The sequence below is a fragment of the Buteo buteo genome, chromosome 26, assembly GCF_964188355.1.
Source record: "Buteo buteo chromosome 26, bButBut1.hap1.1, whole genome shotgun sequence".
NCBI classification, from domain to species: Eukaryota; Metazoa; Chordata; class Aves; order Accipitriformes; family Accipitridae; genus Buteo; species Buteo buteo.
The window spans coordinates 376,097-398,892 of record NC_134196.1 but is presented as its reverse complement, the minus strand read 5'-3'; the positions used below and the strand labels follow the sequence as shown (position 1 = coordinate 398,892).

The 22,796-nt window shown below is 40.4% G+C and overlaps 2 protein-coding genes across 3 annotated transcripts in view; one reads left to right on the top strand and one right to left on the bottom strand.

Moving 5' to 3' along the window:
- ATF7IP (activating transcription factor 7 interacting protein) overlaps positions 1–15,751 on the top strand; it is a 106,280-nt gene extending 90,529 nt beyond the window's left edge. The window contains exons 12-16 of one of the 2 annotated variants that reach the window (XM_075057914.1): positions 714–792; positions 7,953–8,108; positions 9,083–9,268; positions 12,940–13,052; positions 14,495–15,751. In XM_075057914.1, the coding sequence (XP_074914015.1) occupies positions 714–792; positions 7,953–8,108; positions 9,083–9,268; positions 12,940–13,052; positions 14,495–14,911 (951 nt within the window). In that variant the 3' untranslated portion in view covers positions 14,912–15,751. Of the gene's footprint in view, positions 1–713; positions 793–7,949; positions 8,109–9,082; positions 9,269–12,939; positions 13,053–14,494 lie in introns of both variants that reach the window. The other variant, XM_075057913.1, reaches the window with a different exon arrangement.
- Positions 15,752–17,338: 1,587 nt separating this feature from the next.
- Positions 17,339–22,796, bottom strand: part of PLBD1 (phospholipase B domain containing 1) — a 45,023-nt gene continuing 39,565 nt past the window's right edge. Inside the window, exons 10-11 of the mRNA XM_075057915.1 lie at positions 22,683–22,789; positions 17,339–21,080 (exon numbers count right to left, since the gene is read on the bottom strand). Coding sequence (XP_074914016.1) covers positions 20,913–21,080; positions 22,683–22,789 — 275 coding nt within the window. The 3' untranslated portion in view covers positions 17,339–20,912. The remainder of the gene's footprint in view (positions 21,081–22,682; positions 22,790–22,796) is intronic.

The following is a 22,796-nucleotide window of genomic DNA, read 5'->3' as shown; positions in this document are numbered from 1 at the left end:
CCTCTAGGTTTTTTTTATAGCATTTAGCCTTCACAACAGCTTAAAAGATCCCTCTATCCTCTTTAGAGAGAAGGTTACAAATGGCTTCATATGTAGCATAATGGAATGCTAAAATTTGTGATAACGGATAAAAATGCAGTAATGAAATTACTTTAAAAAGCTGGATAGAAGCGGAGTTTTCTGATGGCTTTTGATGACATGTTTTATAAGCATACAGGTTCCAGTGTAGCTTTCCCTTTTTCTTATTGTGAAGTCAATTTCTTTATAGGCACATAGGCCAGGCTTTCTCAAGATAAGTAATATATTGTCCTGGTGACTGTTCTGTCAAATGGTTATACTACTATATAGGAAAGCACAGATTACAATCGGATTAAAATGTTAAGAGTCATAATTGAAAGATACTCTATAACAACAAATTGTTATTAATTTACCTGTAAAATAATAATATGCTAGTGGTCATCAGGTTTTTTTACTCCTTACAAAGCTAAAAATACTTTAATATTTGATATTGCAATACAATCACTTGGTTATTGCCTGTTTTTCAAGTCCTGGGAAATTTGTCTGAAATTTCCTCCTCCTGCTCATTTCATCAGTTCCTTTCTAATAAGTGTATCAATTCTGAGACCTCTTCTCCTGTATGTTCAATTCGTATCCCTTTTCCACCTGTGTTCCCTGGATTTGCTTTTGCAAAATGAAGGAGTTTTGTCTTTCAGAGCACGAAGGTCACAGGAAGTGATTCAGGAGGTGTCATTGATCTTACACTGGATGAAGAGGACGATGGCTCTTCTCAAGGTAGGTGAAAAATATTTTGCTAGCTGCAGGGGTAATTGAGCTACAAGTATCATATCATCCCGTGAATGACGGAAAGGAATAAACTTCTGTTTCTGCTTAGCGTATTTTATTCCTTGGTGTTTCAGTTAAACAGGACTGTTGTTAAAGAATTCTGATAGGCATTAAAGAAAAGGAATTCTACTTACTGTAGAACAGTCTTTAAGATTTTTACCTTTCCCTTATTTTAGGCATTGCTGCTGTCTATGCTTAAATCTGTTAGGCTTGGGGAATAATTTGAGATATTTGAGTCCTTCATTATATTTTGGAAAGCTCTCCAAGATGTATTTCATTTTTCTGCTTACTGATTAATTAAAGACCTTTTGATTCTACAGTTGGTATTCAGGCATTAGATTATTACAGCTTCTAATATTTTGTTTCACTAAAAAACTTTGTGTGCAAGAGTTTAAATACCAAATGCAGTTCTCTTCTTTGCTTTGGGACGGTATGCCAGGTTTAAGTATAGTTGTGGTCTTATCCTTTGGCAGTTTGGATGCACTTAATCTTTTAAAATAATACATTCTTTTTATAAGTCTTGCGTAACTGTGGGCAGGTCTCATAATTAGCATTGGATTAGCAAAGAATTATAGTATTTCAGAGAAGTAATAAGAGTCTGTACTTAAGACCATGTATTGCACTGTCATCTTAACTGAAAAATTAATATTTCTACTATTAGAGGTAAAATTTTAGTTGTGCATGGTCTCTAAATGCATGCCCCTGCACTGCATTCTGAAGACCAGCCACTAAGAAGTGTGATTCCTCTATACAATCTCTATAGCTATCTCTCTAGCTAGTGCGTTCCAAGTTCTACACGTACATTCTTAATAGCTTGACTTGCTCTGTGTTGGCACTACAGAAATGTATAAAATCATATTGGTATGCGGTAGTATTTCTTTCAGTGAGGAAGAAATGAAATGGTACCACCAAAAGGACAATGCATGTGGTATACGAGTATTAGAGAAGCGTGATGCAATTCAGATAGCTGACAGTCTGGTTCTTTTTATCAGTAGAGGGTATATGGTGGACACTGAATTGAGTATGAGCCAACAGTGTGTTCTCATTTAAATTTAAGTTAGTATTCCACCCACACTGATGCTAGCACAACCACACCTGAAATATGGTGTCCTATTTTGGGTCCCCCTTCCTTGAGTTTAGAAGAGTTGTGGTAGCACTGGAGAGGGCCTAATAGATGGCGTCAGGATGGTGGGGGGCCTAGAGTACATGACTGGTGAGAAGAGATCGACAAATCATGGCATGTTTGGCAAAGAGCAAACTGAGAGACAATGTAATGGCACCACAGAGCTGCTTGGAGGATAGTGTTGTGGTTTAACCCCAGCCAGCAACTAAGCACTATGCAGCTGGCCGCTCGCTCACACCACTCCCCTCAGTGGGATGGGGGCAGGAAATCAGGGGGGAGGGGAGTAAAACTCATGGATTGAGATAAAAACAGTTTAATAGGACAGAGAGGAAGAAAAAAAAATAATAATGTGACAGTAATTAAATAATTTAATAATAATAATAGGATTGGAATATACAAAACAAGTGATGCACAGTGCAATTGCTCACGATTCACCAACTGATGCCCAGCCAGTTCCCCAGCAGTGGCCCCCAGCCAGCTTTCCCCCCAGTTTATATACTGGGCATGATGTCACATGGCATGGAATAGCCCTTTGGCTAGTTGGGGTCAGCTGCCCTGGCTGTGTCCCCTCCCAACTTCTTGTGTCCCTCCAGCCTTCTTGCTGGCTGGGCATGAGAAGCTGAAAAATCCTTGACTTAGTCTAAACTTAGTATAAATTGACTTAGTTATAAATACTTAGCAACAACTGGGAACACCAGTGTGTAATCAACATTCTTCTCATACTAAACCCAAAACACAACACTATATCAGCTACTAGAAAGAAAATTAACACTGTCCCAGCTGAAACCAGGATAGATAGTCACAAAGATGATGGAGCACAACTCTTCTCAGCAGTGCCAGATACATAGCAAGGGGCAGTGGCCATGAACTACGAGTTCAGGAGGTTCAAGTTGAGCTTGAGGGGAAAAGAAATCCCAGTAGGAAGGTAGTGCAGCACAGGGGATGGTAGAAACTCCACTCTTGAATGTTCTCAAGATTCAGCTGGGCAAAACCGCAACTCATTTGAATTAGTGTTGGTGACAGTCCAGCTTCAACAAGAGGTTGGATTACACAGCCATCAGATGTCCTTTCCAGCCAGGATTTTGATGATTCTGTGAATCTCATAGCTGAGTGTCAGAATAGCATAGGGAATCAAGTTTTTACCACTGTCATCTCTTCTGAGGGTTAGTTCTCAAAAACATAAGAAAGATGGTTGCGCTTGGACTGTGGAAATCTGTCAGGTAAGGTTAAGCTCCCCAGTCCTATTTAATATCCTGTAAAAGATACCAACAGATCTAAATGGATTTATGGTATGTTTTAAAGTAGCATGTCGCAGTATTGTAATGTATTTCAGCTAATCTTTTTCTATCAAAAATAACATTTTTCAGAGAGTTTTTTCTTCCCTGATTGCATAAAGTATGTCTTCACCTCACAATTACCATAAAGGAGCAACACTGTGGTTGCATGTGCAACTGTAAGAATGCTTAGAAGTGCTAGCAGCCATGGCAGAGTTGCAGTTGCATTACAGGATAGTAACTTAATTCTTCCTCAGCTTCTTTTTTGGGGGCTTGAGCCAGTTATCTAACAATTTTCTCCTGTGGGATATTCTGAGATTCTTTCCCCTTAGTTGTCAGGTTTTAGAAAATGGTCCTTTCATCAGGAAGAGGGTTAGTGGGGTACTTTCAGGCTGGGTTAGCTCCTGTATGTCTCTTCACTGCAGAGCAGAAGCCAGACTCTCACTCATAGTCTGCAGCCATGCAGATTAGTTTATGTTTAGAGTTCGTTATGTTTAGAGTCAGTATTTTTCATATAAGCGGTAGAAATGTATGGACTCAAACCCTAATAAAAGCTTGAGTTTCACCATGTAGTGAAAACACATCTCTAGGATTTTGAGCAAGTTTCTTGGGAAGTAATTCATGTGTTCTGATAATAGCATTCAGGTTAAAAACAGGAAGAGTACACTTCTGACAGCTTTTGCACAATCATATGCATGTATATACCTTTGGCCAAATATTTTTTCTGATGCACTTTGTTTACAGCAAATGTGGAGCAAGTTTTAATTTGTTCTAGATTTATCGGTACACAACCTCAGGATAGAAAGTACCTCCAGCTTTATTGTGTTTACTGCAGTATGCTGGAATATCAGTTCAGTACTAATTCAAATAGAAGAGCAACACTTACATAGTGTTCCTGGAAACGCTCAGATCCTGATTATTTTGTTTAAAGCACTGTCACCTGCATACTAAGTAAACCTAATTCTGTTACTTATAAAAGGCATTTAAATAGATGTTAATATCTGGAGAGAGGTGTCTATTATGTGCTGCCCTTTAAATCTCTCCTGGTACAACTATGGTAGTATACAACTACGATGTGTGTCCTTGTTGGTTGAAATTACTAAAGAATTGGGTTGAAACTATATTTTAATATTGTGGAGGATTTTTAAACTTGTTCATGTAATCTACTCTCCATGCCTTCCTTTTTCCAATGAAGTTTCCATTTGAATCAATAATTAGTATCTGTAATACTGTATTCCAAAGTATACATATAGGGTAAATTAGACTTAAATTTTAGGTTAACAACTATGGAATTTTTAGGTGTTTTGTGAGGTTATTAAGCTGAAATCAGAGTTTCTGTATTGGGTCATGGAAGAGGAGACCTATATAGACTGTCATCAGGCCCAGTCTTCAGTCATGGTGGATAAACAAAACCCTGTGCATTATCTTTAAGGGCTAATCATGTTTTGAGGGTGGCGGATTTTTGTTTGGTTGGTTTTGGGGGTGGGGTTTGTGGGGTTTTTTTGTTTCGTTTTGTTTTAGTGTCACAGTGACTAGGACCTCTAATCATGCTTGAGCCACTGGGTTTGGACACAGTACTCCTACAAACCAGAGTAGCTGTCCTTCAGCAGCTGTTGGTTTGGCATTTTGAAACCCACGTTATTAACACAGAAACACCTGTCTCTTAACTTCCAGCCCCTTTTTTACATACAGCAGTTTGCATTCAAACAGTGCTTCATGTAGGGGAAAAAAGTATTACCATCACACTGTGGAAAAACTTGCCTGATGCAGCCTAGATTTGCATTTCCTCTCTTCTTTATCAGACAAGCAACGCACAGACATTCCATAATTAACAACATATGCCGGTTTTCCTGATCATCTTCACTGTCCCGCACATGATTTCCCACGTTAATAGTAGAAGTTCTTACCAATTCCTAAATGGGTCATGTTGCACTCTCTAGTGTCACCTTTTTTCTAGTTCTCAAGTCTTACCTTTGTTCCTGTGTGATATTTTGGTCCACCTCCATACTGGTGGCAACTAAACATAGTGCACACCTTCTGATGTGTGCAAAAATTATTAATGAAAATGTTGCGTAACATTTGAGAAAGTGTTGTTAATTTCTGTTCAGAACAATTGTTGTCATCCTTTTATCAAAGAATAATCTAAATACTTTTCTGTCTGCAAGTATCTTGCTGTACTTGTACAGTCCCCTTGTTGCCCCTTTTATTAAATATCTGTGTAGATCACTACATCAAATTATTTCATAAAAATACTAAAACAACTAATAGATTTAGCTGATACCTGTCCCTAGTCTAAAGTGGATTTGTAATCTAAGCAAGCTACACAAGTGTACTCTTGATGTTCCTCTTTTTTTTTTTTTTTGCATTTATCTTTTTGTAGAAAAAATGATTAAATATATACAGTATCAGTTTTTTATTTCATAAGCTGTTTTATCTGATTAACAAATCTGTAGTTTTCTGGATCATTTTTTGTCTTATTCTTTAACAAGCTTATGGTATATTTGCTGTTCTGTGACGACATTATACCACTTCTGAATTAGTATGCTGATTAAAAGTCCTTCCTGCTATAACTGCAGTGTTGTAGGCTGATTTTCCGGTATGGAAATTAGTCCCTCTTCTTTTCCATTTTATGCTCATTTCCATAAATCAGATTATTCTGTGTCCTCCAGGTCCACATTTTTAATTAATATGATCCTGTGTTCATTGAGCACTGGAACTGTTCCCGTATGACTTTTAACCTTAGTCCTGTGCTGACTATGCACTCAGTCTTCCTGTTTTCCTTGCTGATTTTTTACTTAAGTAGCTAAATTAGCCTTTCCTGTTTGTTTCCATTTATTTAGCGAAGTCTAGTTGGTTATCTTTTATCATTTCCTGTGGCTGGTGCAATTCCGACCTGGTTTCCAGCAACTGGAATCTCAGCAGGGCTCTTAATTTGTCAGGGAAAAATGCACTTGCTTCTGTGTGAGGTTAAAAACAAAAGCAAAACCAAAACCAAAAAAGCCCTCGCATTGTCCAGACTGTCATTTTCACTTGAACTACATTTTTACAGTAGTAATGTATCTGGGTTTTTACTAGTTGATTCATGAGCACTTCTTCTCTAGGTCATGACTAAGAACGCACTCACATCACTTACATTATCCAGTGACAGTTGAAATGTGCATCAGTCTGTAAATATTCAAAGTAAACAGGTGTATGCATCTCTGTAGGAATCTCTTCAGAGTCAAATTATTTGTTGAACACTGGGGAATGTCTCATACTTATGGAAAATAAAAGAAGCTCGAACTAATCACAAAACCTATTAATGAAAGATCAGGAAACATCTCACGTTTTGTTTTCAAAATGAGTATCCCTTTACTGCTCCTTTTATAGACTTTGAAGAAAGAAAGAAAAGAAAATTACATTTTTATCAAATGGCTTCAGTGAAGTAGCTCAGCTATTCAGTCTACAGAAAGACAATATGGTCTGCAATTTATATTGTCTTTTATTTTTGAGGTCTTGTATTTAACTTCTCATATAGCAGTTTGTGAAGGGTAGTGCTACTTCAAGCTACTAGTATCTGGTGTTAAAGACAGCTTGGTGAGACCATCAAAATAGTCTCCAATTGCTAAAAAACCCAACATTTTGAGCTATACTGCCATTAACCCTGTTCTTAATGCTTTGAAATCTAGTTAGTCTACTTAATTGATGGTTTCTAAATGTGTTCGTCAATATATTGTCAATACGTTTTCTCAAGAGTAAAATACAAATTAACGTATCTTTTATTTTTATATTGTGTGCTCTTTTACTAAATTAGTGGCTGCTGCATGTACAATTTTATTACGGCAAATCATTTTTGAATGAGTGCCCTTAAAACCTACTCTTTTATGTTGTGTGTTTTAGGTTTTGGTGGTGCAGTCTTTGCCCACTACTGCTGTAATCTAGCTGAAATATCCAGGCAAAAGCTTCTGAATTCTTCTTTATTCATATTGTGCAGAGGCTTGATTACATACAGACTTGCACTCAAATGAGTATTTTATGTTGTCACAAATAAACTAAAGCAGGAAAAGATAACTGCTGTAGTAAATACAGATACAGACACTATTTGTCACTTCTCACAAATCAGTAAGTCGTGTTGAGTAGGGTGTCAGTGTGAGAAACAGCTTAAATTCTCTTTTTTACGTTTTTCTATAAATAATAAAGCAATTCCCCTTTTTTAAGAAAATAGCATGAAAATTCAAAACGGCAACAAACAGGGCTGACTAACAGATTGAACAAAGGGAAGAGTCAGCAAATAATAAAAGGATGTAATCATCAAAGGTAGGCAAGATTTATTTAGGGAGCTCTATCACTTTTTTGAAACAAATGGAGTACAGCTGTGTTTAGGCCTTTTTAAGCTTTTAGGCTATTCTTTTTTTTAGTAGAAACTTGTAAAGACTTTGGCATAGTGTTCCATTAAATTCAGGTTTCCAAATTATGCTGAAATACACAGACTTCATGATGATAGAATGAAACATTATGGAGTATGGGGAGAAAAAGATTGAGATGATGAAAGTGAGGGGAGTTGAGTGAATTTTCTACAGTTTTGTTTGCCAAGTGAAAAGATCAAAGAATTGTCACACTAGGAAATATTCTTTGCTAATCTGTGAATGACAGGTGGAGAAAAGATTTAAAAACTCTGTGATGTTCTAATTTGTGTTTGCTATTGTCTATGACTTTATTTTGTTTTAAAGCAGATGGCAAGAAGCAGAACCAGACACCTGTTACAGGATTAAGTATATCCAGCCAGCCCTTGGCTCGCCCCTTGCAGCCTTTGCAGCCAAACCCTGTGCAGCAGACAGGTGTGCCAACAAGTGGACCTTCCCAGACCACCATACATGTATTACCTACAGGTAACTAAATTTTACATCATTATGTGAATGCAGTGACTGCTTTTTTTCTTAAACTGGACTCTTGTGTGTTCTACATTGTGCTAACCTTTTCAGGTGAACATTCAGAATGTTCGAATCACTTTTTAATCTTCATTCTAGTCAGTTTCCCATAACTTTTTTGTTTTTTAAACTGATGAAGTGAAAGGGAAGCATAGTCCTTTTGGTTTGGAAAGAATTCAGGATCAAATTAATTCTATGGAGAGGAAGAAATGATGCTAAGGATGGCCACAGAAATTATTAAATATACTGTTGTTTGTAAAAGTGGGGGAGAACAAACCTGTAGCAGTTGCATTATTTTAAGTAATGAGGAAAAAAAAATTCGCAACATCGCTCCTAGCTCTGTCCACCTGCACTTGGCAATTAATCCTTTTGGCAGAGTGAATGGCAAGGCTGACATGGAAGTTCCATCCCTAGTTAAATGTTATTTTGTCTGCAGTGTGATTTTCTTTTCTTTTTTTTTTTTTTTTATTTCTAACATAAAGAAACATAGATCCTCTTTTTTTTCTTCTTTATTTTACTCTCTTCTTCTGTAGATGATTGTTGAAGATTAGTTGGCATTGGAATTGTCTTATGACTGATCTGTTTTACAGACTCTTTGGTGGTGGGTTTTATATTCTCCACAGCTGTGCTTACATTCAGGATGGGTTGGTTGGGTTTGGTGTTTTGGGGGGGGGGGGGGGTGTATTATGTTTATCTTTCCTATTTGGAATTTGTATATATATTTGCGTTATTATTTCAGGTGAAAATTACTGTTTGTTTAGGTTGTTTTCTCTTTTCTTGGATTATCAAAAGCAGATAGAATTTCAGAGACAGTTTTTATTTTGCATGGCTCAGATAAGTCAATTTTCCAAAGGAGGTGAGTATTCTGGAATAGGCATATCAGCTTAATGTCGTGGAATTCCATTCTAGGTTATGCTCTGTCTGTCTTTTTCCAGCTCCGACAACAGTGAATGTAACTCATCGGCCAGTGACACAAACTGCAGCGAAACTTCCTATACCAAGAGCCCCTGCTAACCATCAGGTGGTCTATACCACTCTTCCTGCACCACCAGCTCAGAATCCTGTAAGAGGAGCTGTAGTGCCAAGCCCAGGTTTAAGGCCAGTCAACCCACAGACTGGAGGTAGGGGATGCTTTCTTCCATGCACATTTTAGCATGACACAGCTTGATATGTTCTACCTGATGGATGTGGGGTTTGTTTTTTTGTTTTGGGTTTGTTGTTTGTTTACAATACTATTCCAAATTATAGATGGTAGGTGTTTTTTCTAGCTTACAAACTTGAGAAAATCTCAGGCTATTAAGAAGTCATTCCCCCTGCAGCTATGTGAACAAGGAAAAACTGGATTTGGGTCATCTTAGGCACTAGCTCTGCCAATTAGGCATCTCTGGATGACATGCCCAATACTTTACAAGGTAGCAGAAGGTAATACAATGAGCACCACTGTTTGTAGAAAGATAGTTAGAGACCATTTTGTTATTATGGAGTAAGATTAAAACATACACGTATGTAGTAAATCGTGTTTGATTTCCTGTCTAAAATTTACATGTGTATCAGGCATCCTAATGTAATTCCTTAACAATCTCTGATGTTCTGTGACCAGCAAATTTTCTTATTATCTCTAGGCCTGGACAGATGAAATTTTTCACCAAGTGTATTAGAAATTGATGCATGTTTGAGTTAACTTGACTAGAGGTGTCAGCACATTTATCTTGACTTTGCAAATGTGTAACTGGTATCTTCCCATACGAGTAAACTCATTTTCTGAAATGAGTAGTAGATGTCAAAAATAAAGACCTTAAAGTTAAATGATAGTTTATTTTCTGTTACAAAATGGTGGATCTTAACTGCCTTTTCTTAGCTCCCCATAATTTCTACACTATGGTTATCTTAACACTGTTAGGTTAAACATAAATTTCCCTGTTCTAGTGCACTGAGTAGGAGCCTACTTTTGTGATGTCCAGGTAGTGATTTTTTAGACACCATCTGAACACTTGAAACATTGCATGCTTGAGCCACGTAAGACTGTACCTATGTAGGTTTGTGCAGAAATAATTGATTCATTGTTCTGAAACAACAGGTTTTGAAAAGGAGAATATCCATGTATGTTTGTAGCAATTTAATTCTAAGTATCTCCTGCAAGTGGATTTGGCTGCATTGCCGTAGACTGTGAAAAATCGGCTGTGCTAGCTGAACAGAAGTTCATCAGACAGTTCTTGAGCGCTCTCTATGAACTGTCAGGGTGTGAGGAAATTGCTGTTCTTTTCAGAATACTTGTTCATATTCCTTCTTATACTCTTGTGCCGTGTGCATTTGAGTTCAAGTTCTTCTGACCAACAGTATCTTTTGAGGGGCATGTCTGTATCTTGTGTTCCTGTTAGCAAAAGGCCATAAAAGGCAAAGTAACCTCAGCCCACACTTAGTTTTCTTCATCTTTACCCTTAGCTACAAGTTAGATGTGTGATCTGTCTGTTGTTTTGGAAGGAGTTTTGAGTACTTAACCGTGCATTCACTTATGTTAATTATTTTTAGTAGTATTTTCTTCCTTTTGTACCAAAATACAAAAAATTTTGTCAGAATTTACTACTTAGAGCAGTTACTATGACTAAATATGCATCACTGCTATTAATATTTACAGAATACCTTTCAGTGTTAGACATGGAAGAGAACTAATGTGTTGTTGAAGAATACATAATAGGTAATACGCTATTTTAAGACCTTTTCTAGGAGAACTCAATCAAGTAGGGAATTGATAAATTTTCCAGGCAAGGTCGTCCAACAACAGATCTCTGTGTAATGTGCTTCTGACCTGATGGTCCAGTGATACAATGAAAGCTTATCCTTAGTTGTCTGCTTACAAATTCTCAGAAATCAAGGCAGGTTTCCACCAAAATAATTAGGATTCAGCTTGACCAGACCCTGAAGAACCTAATCTAAGAGCATTCTTTCAACAGAACGTTGGGCCAGATCATCTCCAGCGGTCCCTTCAAACCTGGACCTTTCTGCGCTTCTGTTAGAGGCAGTTCTGTTACTCTGGCTTGAAAAGTATGTCTGTGTATTATACAGTACTGTTGTCTGACAAACCACATAAGACGTAAGAAAATGGCAGTTCCTCCATAGCATTGTGCATTCCCTGTACCTCAGGACAAGGGAGCTGGATGGTTAGCGTAAGTAGATAAAAGACCAGTTTACTTAGAATACAGATTATTTCAAGGCTTCAGATTTGCATACCAGGTAGATAGGTTTCATGTACTGTTAATGCAAAAGCAGTTGCGTTTCTTGATCCCTTTTAGCTGTCACAAGTTTTTTCTTATAGTCCACTCTGTATTTTTCACCATCTATGTTACACAGTTTTCAGAAATGCTGCTACTGATGTGTATTGGTTTATATTGTCATTGAAACAGTCTTTAGTGTCAGTGGCAGATGCTTCAGGAGTAAGATCTCTGCACTTTGTCTTTGAAAGATTAACTGTGAGAACTCATCTGAAGTGTTCTCAAATTGTAGTTTTGTACTTCTACGTCAACTAAGTAGTATGCCTACCTAGAAATAATGCTAAATTTGTATCTTATATCTTATTAAGGCATTTCTGTCCACCTTTCTTCAGATTTTTGTAAATTCCTGAGGTAGAATGACAGTCATGCTAAACAGCATATCTGATTGGATTCTCATAGATGAGAAGCAGCCAGTTCAGGTTACAGTTTATCCTACAGGAGTTTGCATAGCTTCATTAGCTTCTTAGATAGATGTGCCAATAGGAAAAAGATGTGAAGCAGCTACCTAGAGTTCAGTACTTTCATTATAAAAGCATTAAAATTTAGTATTCTGAGCTCCCTGCCTCAGACTCACAGATTACATAGACTTCTGGTACTCATCACCTACGATCATAGTTTGATGACTGTTTATAATAGAGAAGAAATTACCATACAGTAGCTGTGGTTTCCTGACATGTGTCACTGCGAGCTTCACTTCTGAAGTACTAGGATGCTTCAGTCTCATACAGGTGTGGAACTAGGGGGCAGTGAAGATTGCCCCAGATCTTGTATTTCTAGATAGAAATAGAGGGACACCCTAGGCAACCCATAATGATGAGCAAAAGCTTTGAGCTCACAGAACATACATGTTCCAGCCGTAAACAGACAAAATGCTACTTAAGAGAGTGAGATGTAGTATAAAATGAATGAAAACTTGGTAGTTTGCAAGAGTTCTCGATATTATCTACAAGGCTATAAAACTACCTAGTTTATTCCTGCCAGTCAGGTCAGTTTGCTGTGGCAAAGAATGAAATAGGAATGCTTGTGAGTAACATCCATTGTGGTGTCCATTCTGTGAGGGAGGACAAGTTTCTTGGGCAGTCACTTACCTTTTTTTGTTTTCAGTGCCATCCACAGCACAGCCTTCTGGCACTTGAATACTGAGTGGATATCATTCTGCTGCAGCAGCACTTTTTTTTTCCTTTCTGAATCCCAAAGTGGAGCAATTTTTCTTTTCATACTTAAGCTCCCTGTATCTCCCACACTTCCTCTCCCCACCCATTTCTTTCATGCTACAAATTATTAAAACATCATCCTGTCCCCTCCGCAGACATAAGCACTCACTCTTTCACTTTTACAGCTTCAGAGGATGGGAGTTGGTTTTGTTGTTGTGCAGTATTTCATCAGTGTGCTGGCAGTTTGAGGAGACCATGTCAGTGTGAAATTTGGTGTCATCCAGATGAACCAAGGAGTTGGTCTTCCACTGTTCTGTTTAGCTGATTTTAAGTATTGAATACTCAAAGTATTCATTGTGCTTCTTACAGGTATGACAGTACGAATGCCTCCGACAACAGCATATGTTGTAAACAATGGACTAACTCTTGGATCTGGAGCACCTCAACTTACAGTGCATCATCGACCACCGCAAGTGCATGCTGTGAGTAGTCCTTTTGAAATTGCTTAATGCAGTTTACAGGCTTGTCTCTGCATTGATGTCTTTCAGATCACTTAGTGTGAACTGCAGAATAGTGAAATGCTTTGTAGACACTTTGCAGCCAGTTCACGTGCATAGCACCACCCTATCACCTGCAGCAACTTCTGCCAGGAATGGTAAAAGCTATGTGATCTGTTAGCTTACCCCAGAGTTCTCCAGATCACCAGTAGCACATGTTGAAAAATGGTGCATGAATTTTCTGCAGCTGACTTGTGGAGTCAAGGGTACAGAAGAACTGCCACTAAAAAGTTTAGTCATGGTTTGCCTGTGAATGGGATGACCAGTTCCTCAGTGTAGCTGTTTGCACAACTGAGGTAGGAGAACAAGGTACAGACAAGACCCTCAAGGTTGCCAGCTCCCAAATTTCAGAGGGCTTTTTTATCATTGTTGGGGGTGATTACTTCTGCATCACATCAAACCCCTTTTCCTAAGTATTTGAGAATTTACTTTGACTCATTTCCTATGGTTTTGTTGTTGAGTCTGAACCAAATACATTGCCTGTATACTCACTGTTGGGCAGTCACATTATTTGTGGTGTCCTGAAATGATAAATCTGTTACCAACAAGGTGGCTCACCATTCTTTCAATCCAGACACCATTAAACTTAATGCATTCCCCAGTGATAAATAATGAGAATAAATCAAGCCAATATCACACCGAACACTTAAGATGACAAAAACTACCCCAGATTCCAACCTGAAAGGCTCCTGGCTTGAAGAATAACAAAATTTTGTACTCATTGTAACCACATTCCTAAATTCATCTTAACTAACATAAATGAGAGACCTAGGACTGTTTCTGTGGTGTGAAAAAAAAAAATCAGTGGAAAGCCACATTTGTGCCCTTATTTCAAAATTTTCTGGAAACTGAGGCTGAGCTTTTGTAATCAATTTAAGGTAATAAAATTCATGTGGCACTGTTATCCATACTTCCTTTTGTGACTGAAAACCTGCCTGTTGAAAAGATGATGAGTTGTCAGCTTAAATCCACTGCCTGGGGTATTTTGGGTAATGTGGGAACAGCCACTCAAAACGTAGATTAGCCCAAAGTCATTGTGAACCTGCCTGCTCAGCCTTGGTAAAGGGAACAGTGTTCAGTCCGTCACCTCTTGGATGGGAAGCAAAGAGGATATAGGCAAATGATTGTGGCAAGGATCATCTGTAGAGCTAGGAATTTATATGCAAATAAGAACCGATGGCATTCTTGGTCCCACTCCTTCTCAACATTTGCTGCTGCTCTCTTGCCTCTGCACACAGGACTTAGAGTTGTGGTAGTTGGGTGATTGCAGGCTCATTTGCTTCCATTTGCCTGGGGAATGATGAATTAAAGCTGCCTTCCACTGATGTAGATTCTGACCTTTCCCTTATTGCTCTTACATCGCTTAGGAGCCACCACGCCCTGTACATCCTGCCCCACTCCCAGAGGCACCACAGCCACCACGGCTGCCCCCTGAAGCTGCCAACACTTCTCTGCCTCAAAAGCCCCAGCTGAAGCTGGCGCGGGTACAGAGCCAGAATGGTATTGTGCTGTCATGGAGTGTTATGGAGGTGGACCGGAGCTGTGCTGCTGTGGACAGTTACCATCTCTACGCCTACCACGAGGATCCGAGTGCCACTATGCCCTCCCAGTGGAAGAAGATAGGGGAAGTGAAGGCCCTCCCGCTACCTATGGCATGCACTCTTACGCAGTTTGTGTCTGGCAGCAAATACTACTTTGCAGTCCGGGCTAAGGACATCTATGGACGTTTTGGACCCTTCTGTGACCCCCAGTCCACAGATGTGATCTCTTCCCAGAGCAGTTAAACTAGAGATCTTTGGAGCCTTTAAACCTGTCCTACTACCAAGAATTACCCCAGTTTTGGGGGGTTGATCCAATGCATGAAATTCACTTTTAAATCCACTCTCTGCAGGATTATTTTAGGCAGTTGTGTGATACACTACATGCATTCAGAACCAAAAGAAAAATAAAGTCTGACCTGCAGCAAGAGAGCCTGTTTCTTCTGGATAGCTCAAGTCATGGGCCGTTTGAAAATTTCACTTTCCTTTCCATGACAGCTGTTCCACCTAGATACCTACCTACCCTTTATCCAAGGGCACCCTGGATGCCTGGGATTCTGCTTCAGAGTTGGAACAAAATAATAAATTACAGTTTGTCTGAAGCAAAACATACACATCTGTAATATCTATCAAGGCACTAACATGAGGGCAAGAACCTCTTGCCCCCCCACCGCTCTGTGAGCAGGCTGTGATATGTGGATGATTCAAGGTCTCACTTTTGTACTGGAAGATTGAGTGGTCTGGTCTTATTTTACGAACTGTAATGAGGTCTCTGAGGGGAAGGAAGGGAACTTGACTCTGGCCAGGGAACCAATATGTGTGTGAATTTGGAGGTGGGGGAAAAAAGTAAATCACCCCACTACCTCCTACCTCTCCTAACTAAGAATGCTCTTCTACTTTCACCGTCCTCACCCACTCACACCGGGAGCATTCCCAGGTCAGATCTGAAACTGGATTGTAGAGACTGCATTCACACCTCTCTTGTTCAGATAATTTCTCTGCCCCTCCCCTCATACATCCAGCCCTATTTTTTAGATTTATTTTGTGCCTTAAATAATAATTTCAGAAATAAAATGTAGCCAGATACCTTGTGGTGTTCTTTTATTTGCTTGGAGTTGTTTTTCCCTTTACCTTTGAGCCCTTCATTACTGCTTCTCATTTTCCTGGCCTGCAGTAATTATTATTTCTGTAAAGACTGGGGAGTGTCTGTCCTGCTGATGCTGGATTTGTTTTTGTCTGCAGTATCATTCAACCCTGTCCTCACTGTAATTCTTGAGTAGTTGTTTTTGTCCTGTCAAGAATATTAGAGTATACAGACAGTATTTTCCACCAGAGCCTTTTGCTGTTCTTTTGGGAAAGCTGTATGCTGCAGTTCAGCCAAAGAAGAAACCTCTGTGGTGTGGCACCATGAAAGCTTCTAGCTGTTTGCACTGAGTTTGGATGTTCAGTTAGTACAAAAAGGTAAGAAGTTGGCTTCCCAGTCCTCTCTCTCATTACCTGCCTGCCTCTGCAGAAAGCTAACGCACCCAAAGCAGTTTAGGAGTTGGTTTAGACACTGGCCTAAAACTTGTGAGCAATTGCAAATGTAAATAGATGCTTTCATGGTGCTTCTGAGCTGAGAAAAGAAATTGGTGCATCTGCCCCACTGTTGTTGACATGTTAATCTTGCTTTTTGCAGAACCAAATTGTAATGCACCTGGACAAGAAAGTATATGTAAGTTGTTTATCTTGGCACTTTTCTGTCTCATTCCTGCCCAGCAGAACCAAACAGTGGATTTAGAAAGGAAAGAGTCTTTTTCTTTTTAATCCACTTCACCATGTAGCAAAGCTGTAGAAGATTACATTTTTTAATTTCAGTGTCCTCATTCTTAAAACCAACATTTTTAAATGTAAAGCAAGGTTGAGAAGGGCAGGAAAAATTAAGTCCCAAAACATGCTGGTGAAATATGCTATGAGATTATGGGTTCTTTAGTTGTGTTCCCTTCGAGAACTTTTACAGTGAAAGAAACTGCATTGTAGACTTTTGTCTATACTATTTTACTGCACTCCTTCATGTAGCTGGGATTGTCACATCTATCAGGTGAGTAACAAATATTCTCTGTATGGAAACTTGCATTTGAAGTATAGCAGTTTTATTGATTTGGGCGAGCAAAAATTCTGTCTAAATCCAAGTATCATGAGAGAAGGTTCACACAATCTCATGTATGAACAATGTGTAACCTTTCCTTTGAGTAACAGTTGTCCCCGTATTACTGGTGCCAATAATCAATAATGCCTTGAATTTTTCTATGTTTCATTAAATGTTCTGACTGCCTGTTTCAAGGAATAATTACTTAATAATGCATTTAGTCTACTGATGGAAAGTTGGGTCCTTACAAAGCCAGCTCTGTACTAGAGGTTAGAGCAGTTCATTCCGGTTGATGGCTGTCAAGTCCTCCCTGGGCAATTTTTTTAATGTGTCTTTGAGGTGGTACCAAAGGGCCATTGGCCGTATCAGTACAATGAGGTTTTATAGTTTGAAAGTTAAAATAAACTTAAGAATACAACCTAGAATTTATGCTGCTTATTTAACTGTGATTCCAGCCCAAACTATACATGAGCTTTTCTATAGTTTGTGCCTGCGTTTAGGTCACGATTGTTCTTAGCTTTGTCTTGCTTGGGATAGGTGGGGGGTGAGAGTCCTGTGTTAGAATGTTTTTCTTTCCTCCAATGGAGGTATTATTGGGGATGGTCTGACACTGTGTTTGGAGGTTTTGTGGGCTGTATCTTTAGAGAAAGAAGACTCATCTTTATTTACTAAAGAAAGATGTAGTTCTCAACTGAACTGATTGTAAAAACTGGCTTCTGGATTAATAGATCCGTTTCTGCTATGTATGGCAGAGTGCAGTTCATTTTTTGTGAATAGATTAAATAAGCTAGGTACTGTTTGTTGACTGAAGCCATGGCAGCTGTGGGGTGAAAGCTGACTTTTGTTTCATCCCAGCAGAGCTCTTAAAGGTCCAATTTCAGGGTCTTAAGCAAGTGGTGGGGGCAAAGTAAGTGATAAAGCATGGCTTGGCTTTCAAATGCCTAGCTCGGTTTGGAGACTTTACAGGTAGCTGGTCCTTAAATCACTGACACAGAAAGAGAGAACTCTGCCATTTCCATGAAATCATTTTCATGGTGGAGCAGAGCTCTGCAGTGAGTATTCGCCCCTTATACTAACAAATGGGAGTATTGCTTAACTCCTTAACTCATGGCACTTTTCCCTGTGTTGTGGGGTTGCTGGTTATTTTATTATCCTTTACCTCCCAGAAACAATAAAACTATTGAGAAACTAAATTTCTGCTAGCAACAAATGTTCAAAAATAATTGATTTCACTTAATAGACTTTATTTGAATGTATTGCCAAAATACCTGAGAACATTCAGTACAGGTCTGTTAACACCATGCTTCTAGACTTGGCTCGTCATAAAAGCGTTAGTTGCTGGAGGCTTCCAATAATCCACTTGTAGAGATTTTTCGCATATTTAAATTTAGGTGGAAGGGTTGGTTTTAGTTTCTTCTCTGCACTTCATGCAAGTTTTTCCATCTTATTTTCAGTAGCCTGGTATAAAGCTGTTCCTGACTTACTTAGTGTTTTGCTGTTGCCACTGGGTACTTCACATTTCAGCAGTACCACATTGGATCTAGTGCCCTGTGTTTTAGCAAATGTGGTGCTGATTCTCCAGCTGTATTTTCCATCCCCATTTACTTTCTGGTTTGTTCTAGGTTTGGTTTGTTTTCTCTGTGATACAAGGGCATCTGGATGTCCAAGTTGAAAGTAACTTGAGTTAGTTCAGTTTCTGGTTGGAGAGGAGCCCTGCTGAGGAGTGCTGATGGCAAAATGCCATTCCTTTCTATTGCGTTCCTCCTAGTTACAGCTTCACAGGCCTTGTTTATTTCAGTATATGTTTAAAAAAGCTTTATTGGATTCAAATGACTAAACCCTGGGAAGGGGAGCAGACTGTAGGTATAGCATCTGTACTGCATCTGCAGTGGCAGCTTCAGAAAAGATGAGGGTGCAGAGGCAGGTTCCCCTCAGCCTGTATTTATTTCCATGCTTCCCTGGAAGTAGCAGTTGGTCTTAGACTTGCCTCTTTCAAATTATTTGTGCTACCGTTGGCCACGCTAGATCACTGAGCACAAGCACTGAGACACTCACCCATCCCAAGGGTTTTAGCACAAGGCTGGAAATGCCCATGGTGTCTTCCCTGTAAAAATAAGGGGTCTTACCCTGCTTCCTTTGAAAACAACGGCAAAACCCCTCGTGCCTTCAGTGGGAGCACGATTGGACCCAATAGTAGAATCTGAGCACTGTTTTGTACTGTAACAAAAATAGTCACTTCAGCCCTTCCTTGATGCTGTTTGTCTTAAATGTCCAATAAATTAGAATCTGTATTCTATCTAGGGACAGGTCAAATCTCTTCCTCCTCCCCAAACAGCCATTCCCCAGTATTACAAGTATTGCATACACTGTACAAAATGAAGCTGCGATTCTGTCATCTTATAAACTCTTGACTATTTTCATTTAGTCAAAAATATCTATCCAGATTTTTTAAATAGAAGCTTGATATATTAAATATATATTTTTTTAATTTGTTGGTTTGGGTAAGGGTGGGCATTGTATGAAAACAATGGAGGAAGAGGACTTCAAATGACACTGAGCCAGCCCTGCCACCAAAATCTGTATTCCCTTCCAAACACCTTCTAAGGGGAGAAAGAAAAAAATAAGGATAGCTAAGAGAAAGCAAATGAATTAAGCTTTTCATCCCTTCTAAGTACCTGTTAAAAAAGCATCTTTATTTCTCATTGTCATTATGCAGGCTGAGCATTCTTTTTTTCTCATATATATATATATACACACACACACACACATATATATATATTTGAAGTGCTGTCTTAATTTAATGGGGTATAGCTGTAAATAAGATAACTGGGTAGTAGCTGTTTGGGGAGTCTTGTTCAGCTTTAGTAATTTATTGGCTATTGGGAGTCAAACATGCACAATCCTATGTTAGGAAACTCAGAATCTGATTTCTTGTTTTGTTTTACAGCTGGACTTGTAAATACAAAAAAAATGTAGGACTGATTTAATGTCCAATTTAAACTGGGCAGTTGCAAGCTCCCCCTTTTTGTATGTACTGTAGATTAGCGTGTGTGTCTGTGTTAACTGTAGTGGGGTTTTGTCTGATAAGCCTGAAATTTCTACTTTGAAATAAACTACTGGGTTTTTAACATTTTGAGTCATCTGTGCTTAGTTCCAGATGTTGCAGGAGACAACTCTTTCAAAAAGAGCCCAGCGCATGCTCTTCCTCTTCAGAAGTGTTGCCACCTTGCTCAAGTAATGTGAGCAGCAGTTCCCAGAAAGTCAACTGCATGATGCTGCCTCTCAGCCATTCATACAGCCTCAGCCCTCACAGCCATCTCACTGTCATGTTGCACTTCCACAGCTGAGGGAGCAGGCGAAGAGGTCACTGAACAACGGCATGGGTTTTCAGGAAGAGATCCATTGCACAGAGATGCACCATTCTTTCCCTGCTGCTACGCTGCAGGCTGGGGCAGTGGGGTGCGTGTTTCCAAAACTATCAAGCAGGCTGCTTTCAGAAATCACCAGGTCCCTCCCTTCACTACCTTTTGCAGCCTGACCATTGCATGCTGCTTTGGTGAGACAAAGGGAATCTTGCAAGCAGCACTGCAAGCCATGCCCTGTAGACAACAGGCATCTGCCACAGAGAAAACCACCTTGGTGCTCTCAGCTAGTGATATCCTGGATGAGAGGCAATTTACAGAACATCTCAAAGGCATTGCTCAAATAAAAGACATCAAGCCAGCACTGAGATAAGGCCACCATGGCCCAAAGCAGCCACCTGGCTTGGCTCAGCCCTGGAAGCAGGTCCCATGGTGCTATTAGGGATAGATTGCTCTGATTGCATTGTAGTTCTCTCCTGCTCTAGGAACAGCTGTGACTATGGCTCAGATCACCCCAAAGCAGTGCCACACCTGCTTCCCATCAATCCTAGTCAGAGGAAGGGCCACCCAAATAGCTCAGAAGAGCAGAACATGCATTGCCTGCACCGAGGCAGCCCATGTCAGAACAAAGTGCCTAGCAGGCAGGACAGGGGAAAGCAGGTAAGGCACAGGGATGTGGACATCCAGGTCAATTTATTACACACAGGAATGAAAGTTTCCATTAAAAAAATTCCGTTAGGGAATATTGATGCTGGTTTTACAGGATTGGCCTCATGGTGACGAAATGAAAGTTGTATGACTCTGGCAGGCCCTGGTGTCGCGTGTGGTTAAACCGTCTCCAGGTGAAGACAGGGAGACCACCCTGTACTGGGGGGCCATTGATTGCAGTGGCTGTGAACGCTGAAGCCAGGCGGAAATCTGACACCTGTAATAAAGGACAGGAGTTGAGGGCAAAAGGGTTGTGTGGTGTTTAACATGCACCCATCCCACAGAGCAGGAACAGCTCCGTGAGATTTAATAACAATAAAGAAGGTGAGCAAGGGGAAATGCATGCTGATCAGGCAGCATTCCTCCCCTGCACCAAGGCATCTTCAGCCACAAAACAGCCAGCACTGAAGGACAGTAGCAAAGCACAAGCCCACGCTGCCCTCTAGCCCTCATGCTATCCAGGGTGAAAGAGGCAGCACATCTGCCCTCAGGGCAATCATCCCTCGGTTTGCATATCTCCAAAAGAGCTGGAGCTGCAGCAGGCAGCCTAGAGGGTCTGACCTAAGCTCTGCTGCGTGTTAAGCACTTGGGCTGTCCCCTAGAGCTCTGTCAGGGTAATTCGGGAAAGAACAAAGGCAGCACAGAGTTAATATTGCCGCCCAGACCCTGCACTGTTCCTTCATTATCTCCCAAGAGGTCCCCAGCCTGCTCCATCTTCCCAAACTCAGAGACACTAAAATTGCCTTTAGTGTTTTAACTGCCATGTTTTGGCTCTGCTATGGGCTAGTTCTCTCAATGCCCCTCTTAGGGCCCCTGTCCTCCCCCAGCCCAGCCCATTCCCCTTGCCTAACTGTGCTGGCAAAGGCACCACAACCAGCATGCACAAACCTACTCCCTTACCAGACACCTCTACACAGCAATTTTCTGCATTCATCTCATAATAACCAGCTCTAGGAGCTCCTACTGGCCACTACAGCAGGCAGCTGGTCTGGGCTTATGCCCACTGACTGGACACACAGCACTGGCAGTGCCAAACAGCCTCAACAGGGCCCATCCTAGCAACCAAACTCATAATCCAGAAACGCAGCAGGCTGGACCCCACAGGATAAAACACTGTATGACTTCACAGCACACCAGGGCCGGACAGCTGCTTACTCGGGTATTGTCCTTCACCATGAAAATACCATACTAGCTGCCTAGAAAAACTGCTGCTTTCTCCAGGACAGTGGGTCTAAGGATTTTCCCACATACCCCAGAAAGCAAAATGATCTCTACCAAACTTTGCTTAAAGCAGTTTCACAGAGAGGTGGAGCCCTGGAGCAGGGTGACTTACTAGAGAGCCAGGCTTTTGTAAAGGTAAAGCTAAAACGAGGCTGAAAACACATTCCTGTGGGCTCTGGGGAGGCACCCACACAGTCCTCACAAACAGGAGGCTGAGGCTGTGCAAGTCACCTCCCCAGAGTGATGTGAAGACTCATTACAGCCTTCTCTTAAGCTCCTCCTGCTGCAAGGCTTTGGGGTTTAACCCCTTGTACCCAATACACCACAAGTTCCCACAGACATAGTTCTTTCACACACTTCCCCCTGTATCCTCTGCCCTCGGCCACTGTGCTAGGACTGGTGTCAGGGACAGGAGACAGGACTCTGCACACAATTACCATCTCAGGATCTGCCCAAGCACTGGGACAGCATGAAAGAGGGAACAGACATGCCTGGCCATGCCTGCCTTAGCATGTTTCCCTGCACTACAGGTCTGATGATAGGAGCACAAACAGGCTGCAGCAAACGTTCAGCAGATACTGAAATTGAGGTAATTTACCTTGGAGTCATAGCAGCCTGCAGGCACTGGAAAAGAAGGATTCAGGTCCTCCCGGCAGCAAATGGTGTTGCAAGGATTCCGTTCAGCATAAGGATCACGCTGGTAGTCTGGACA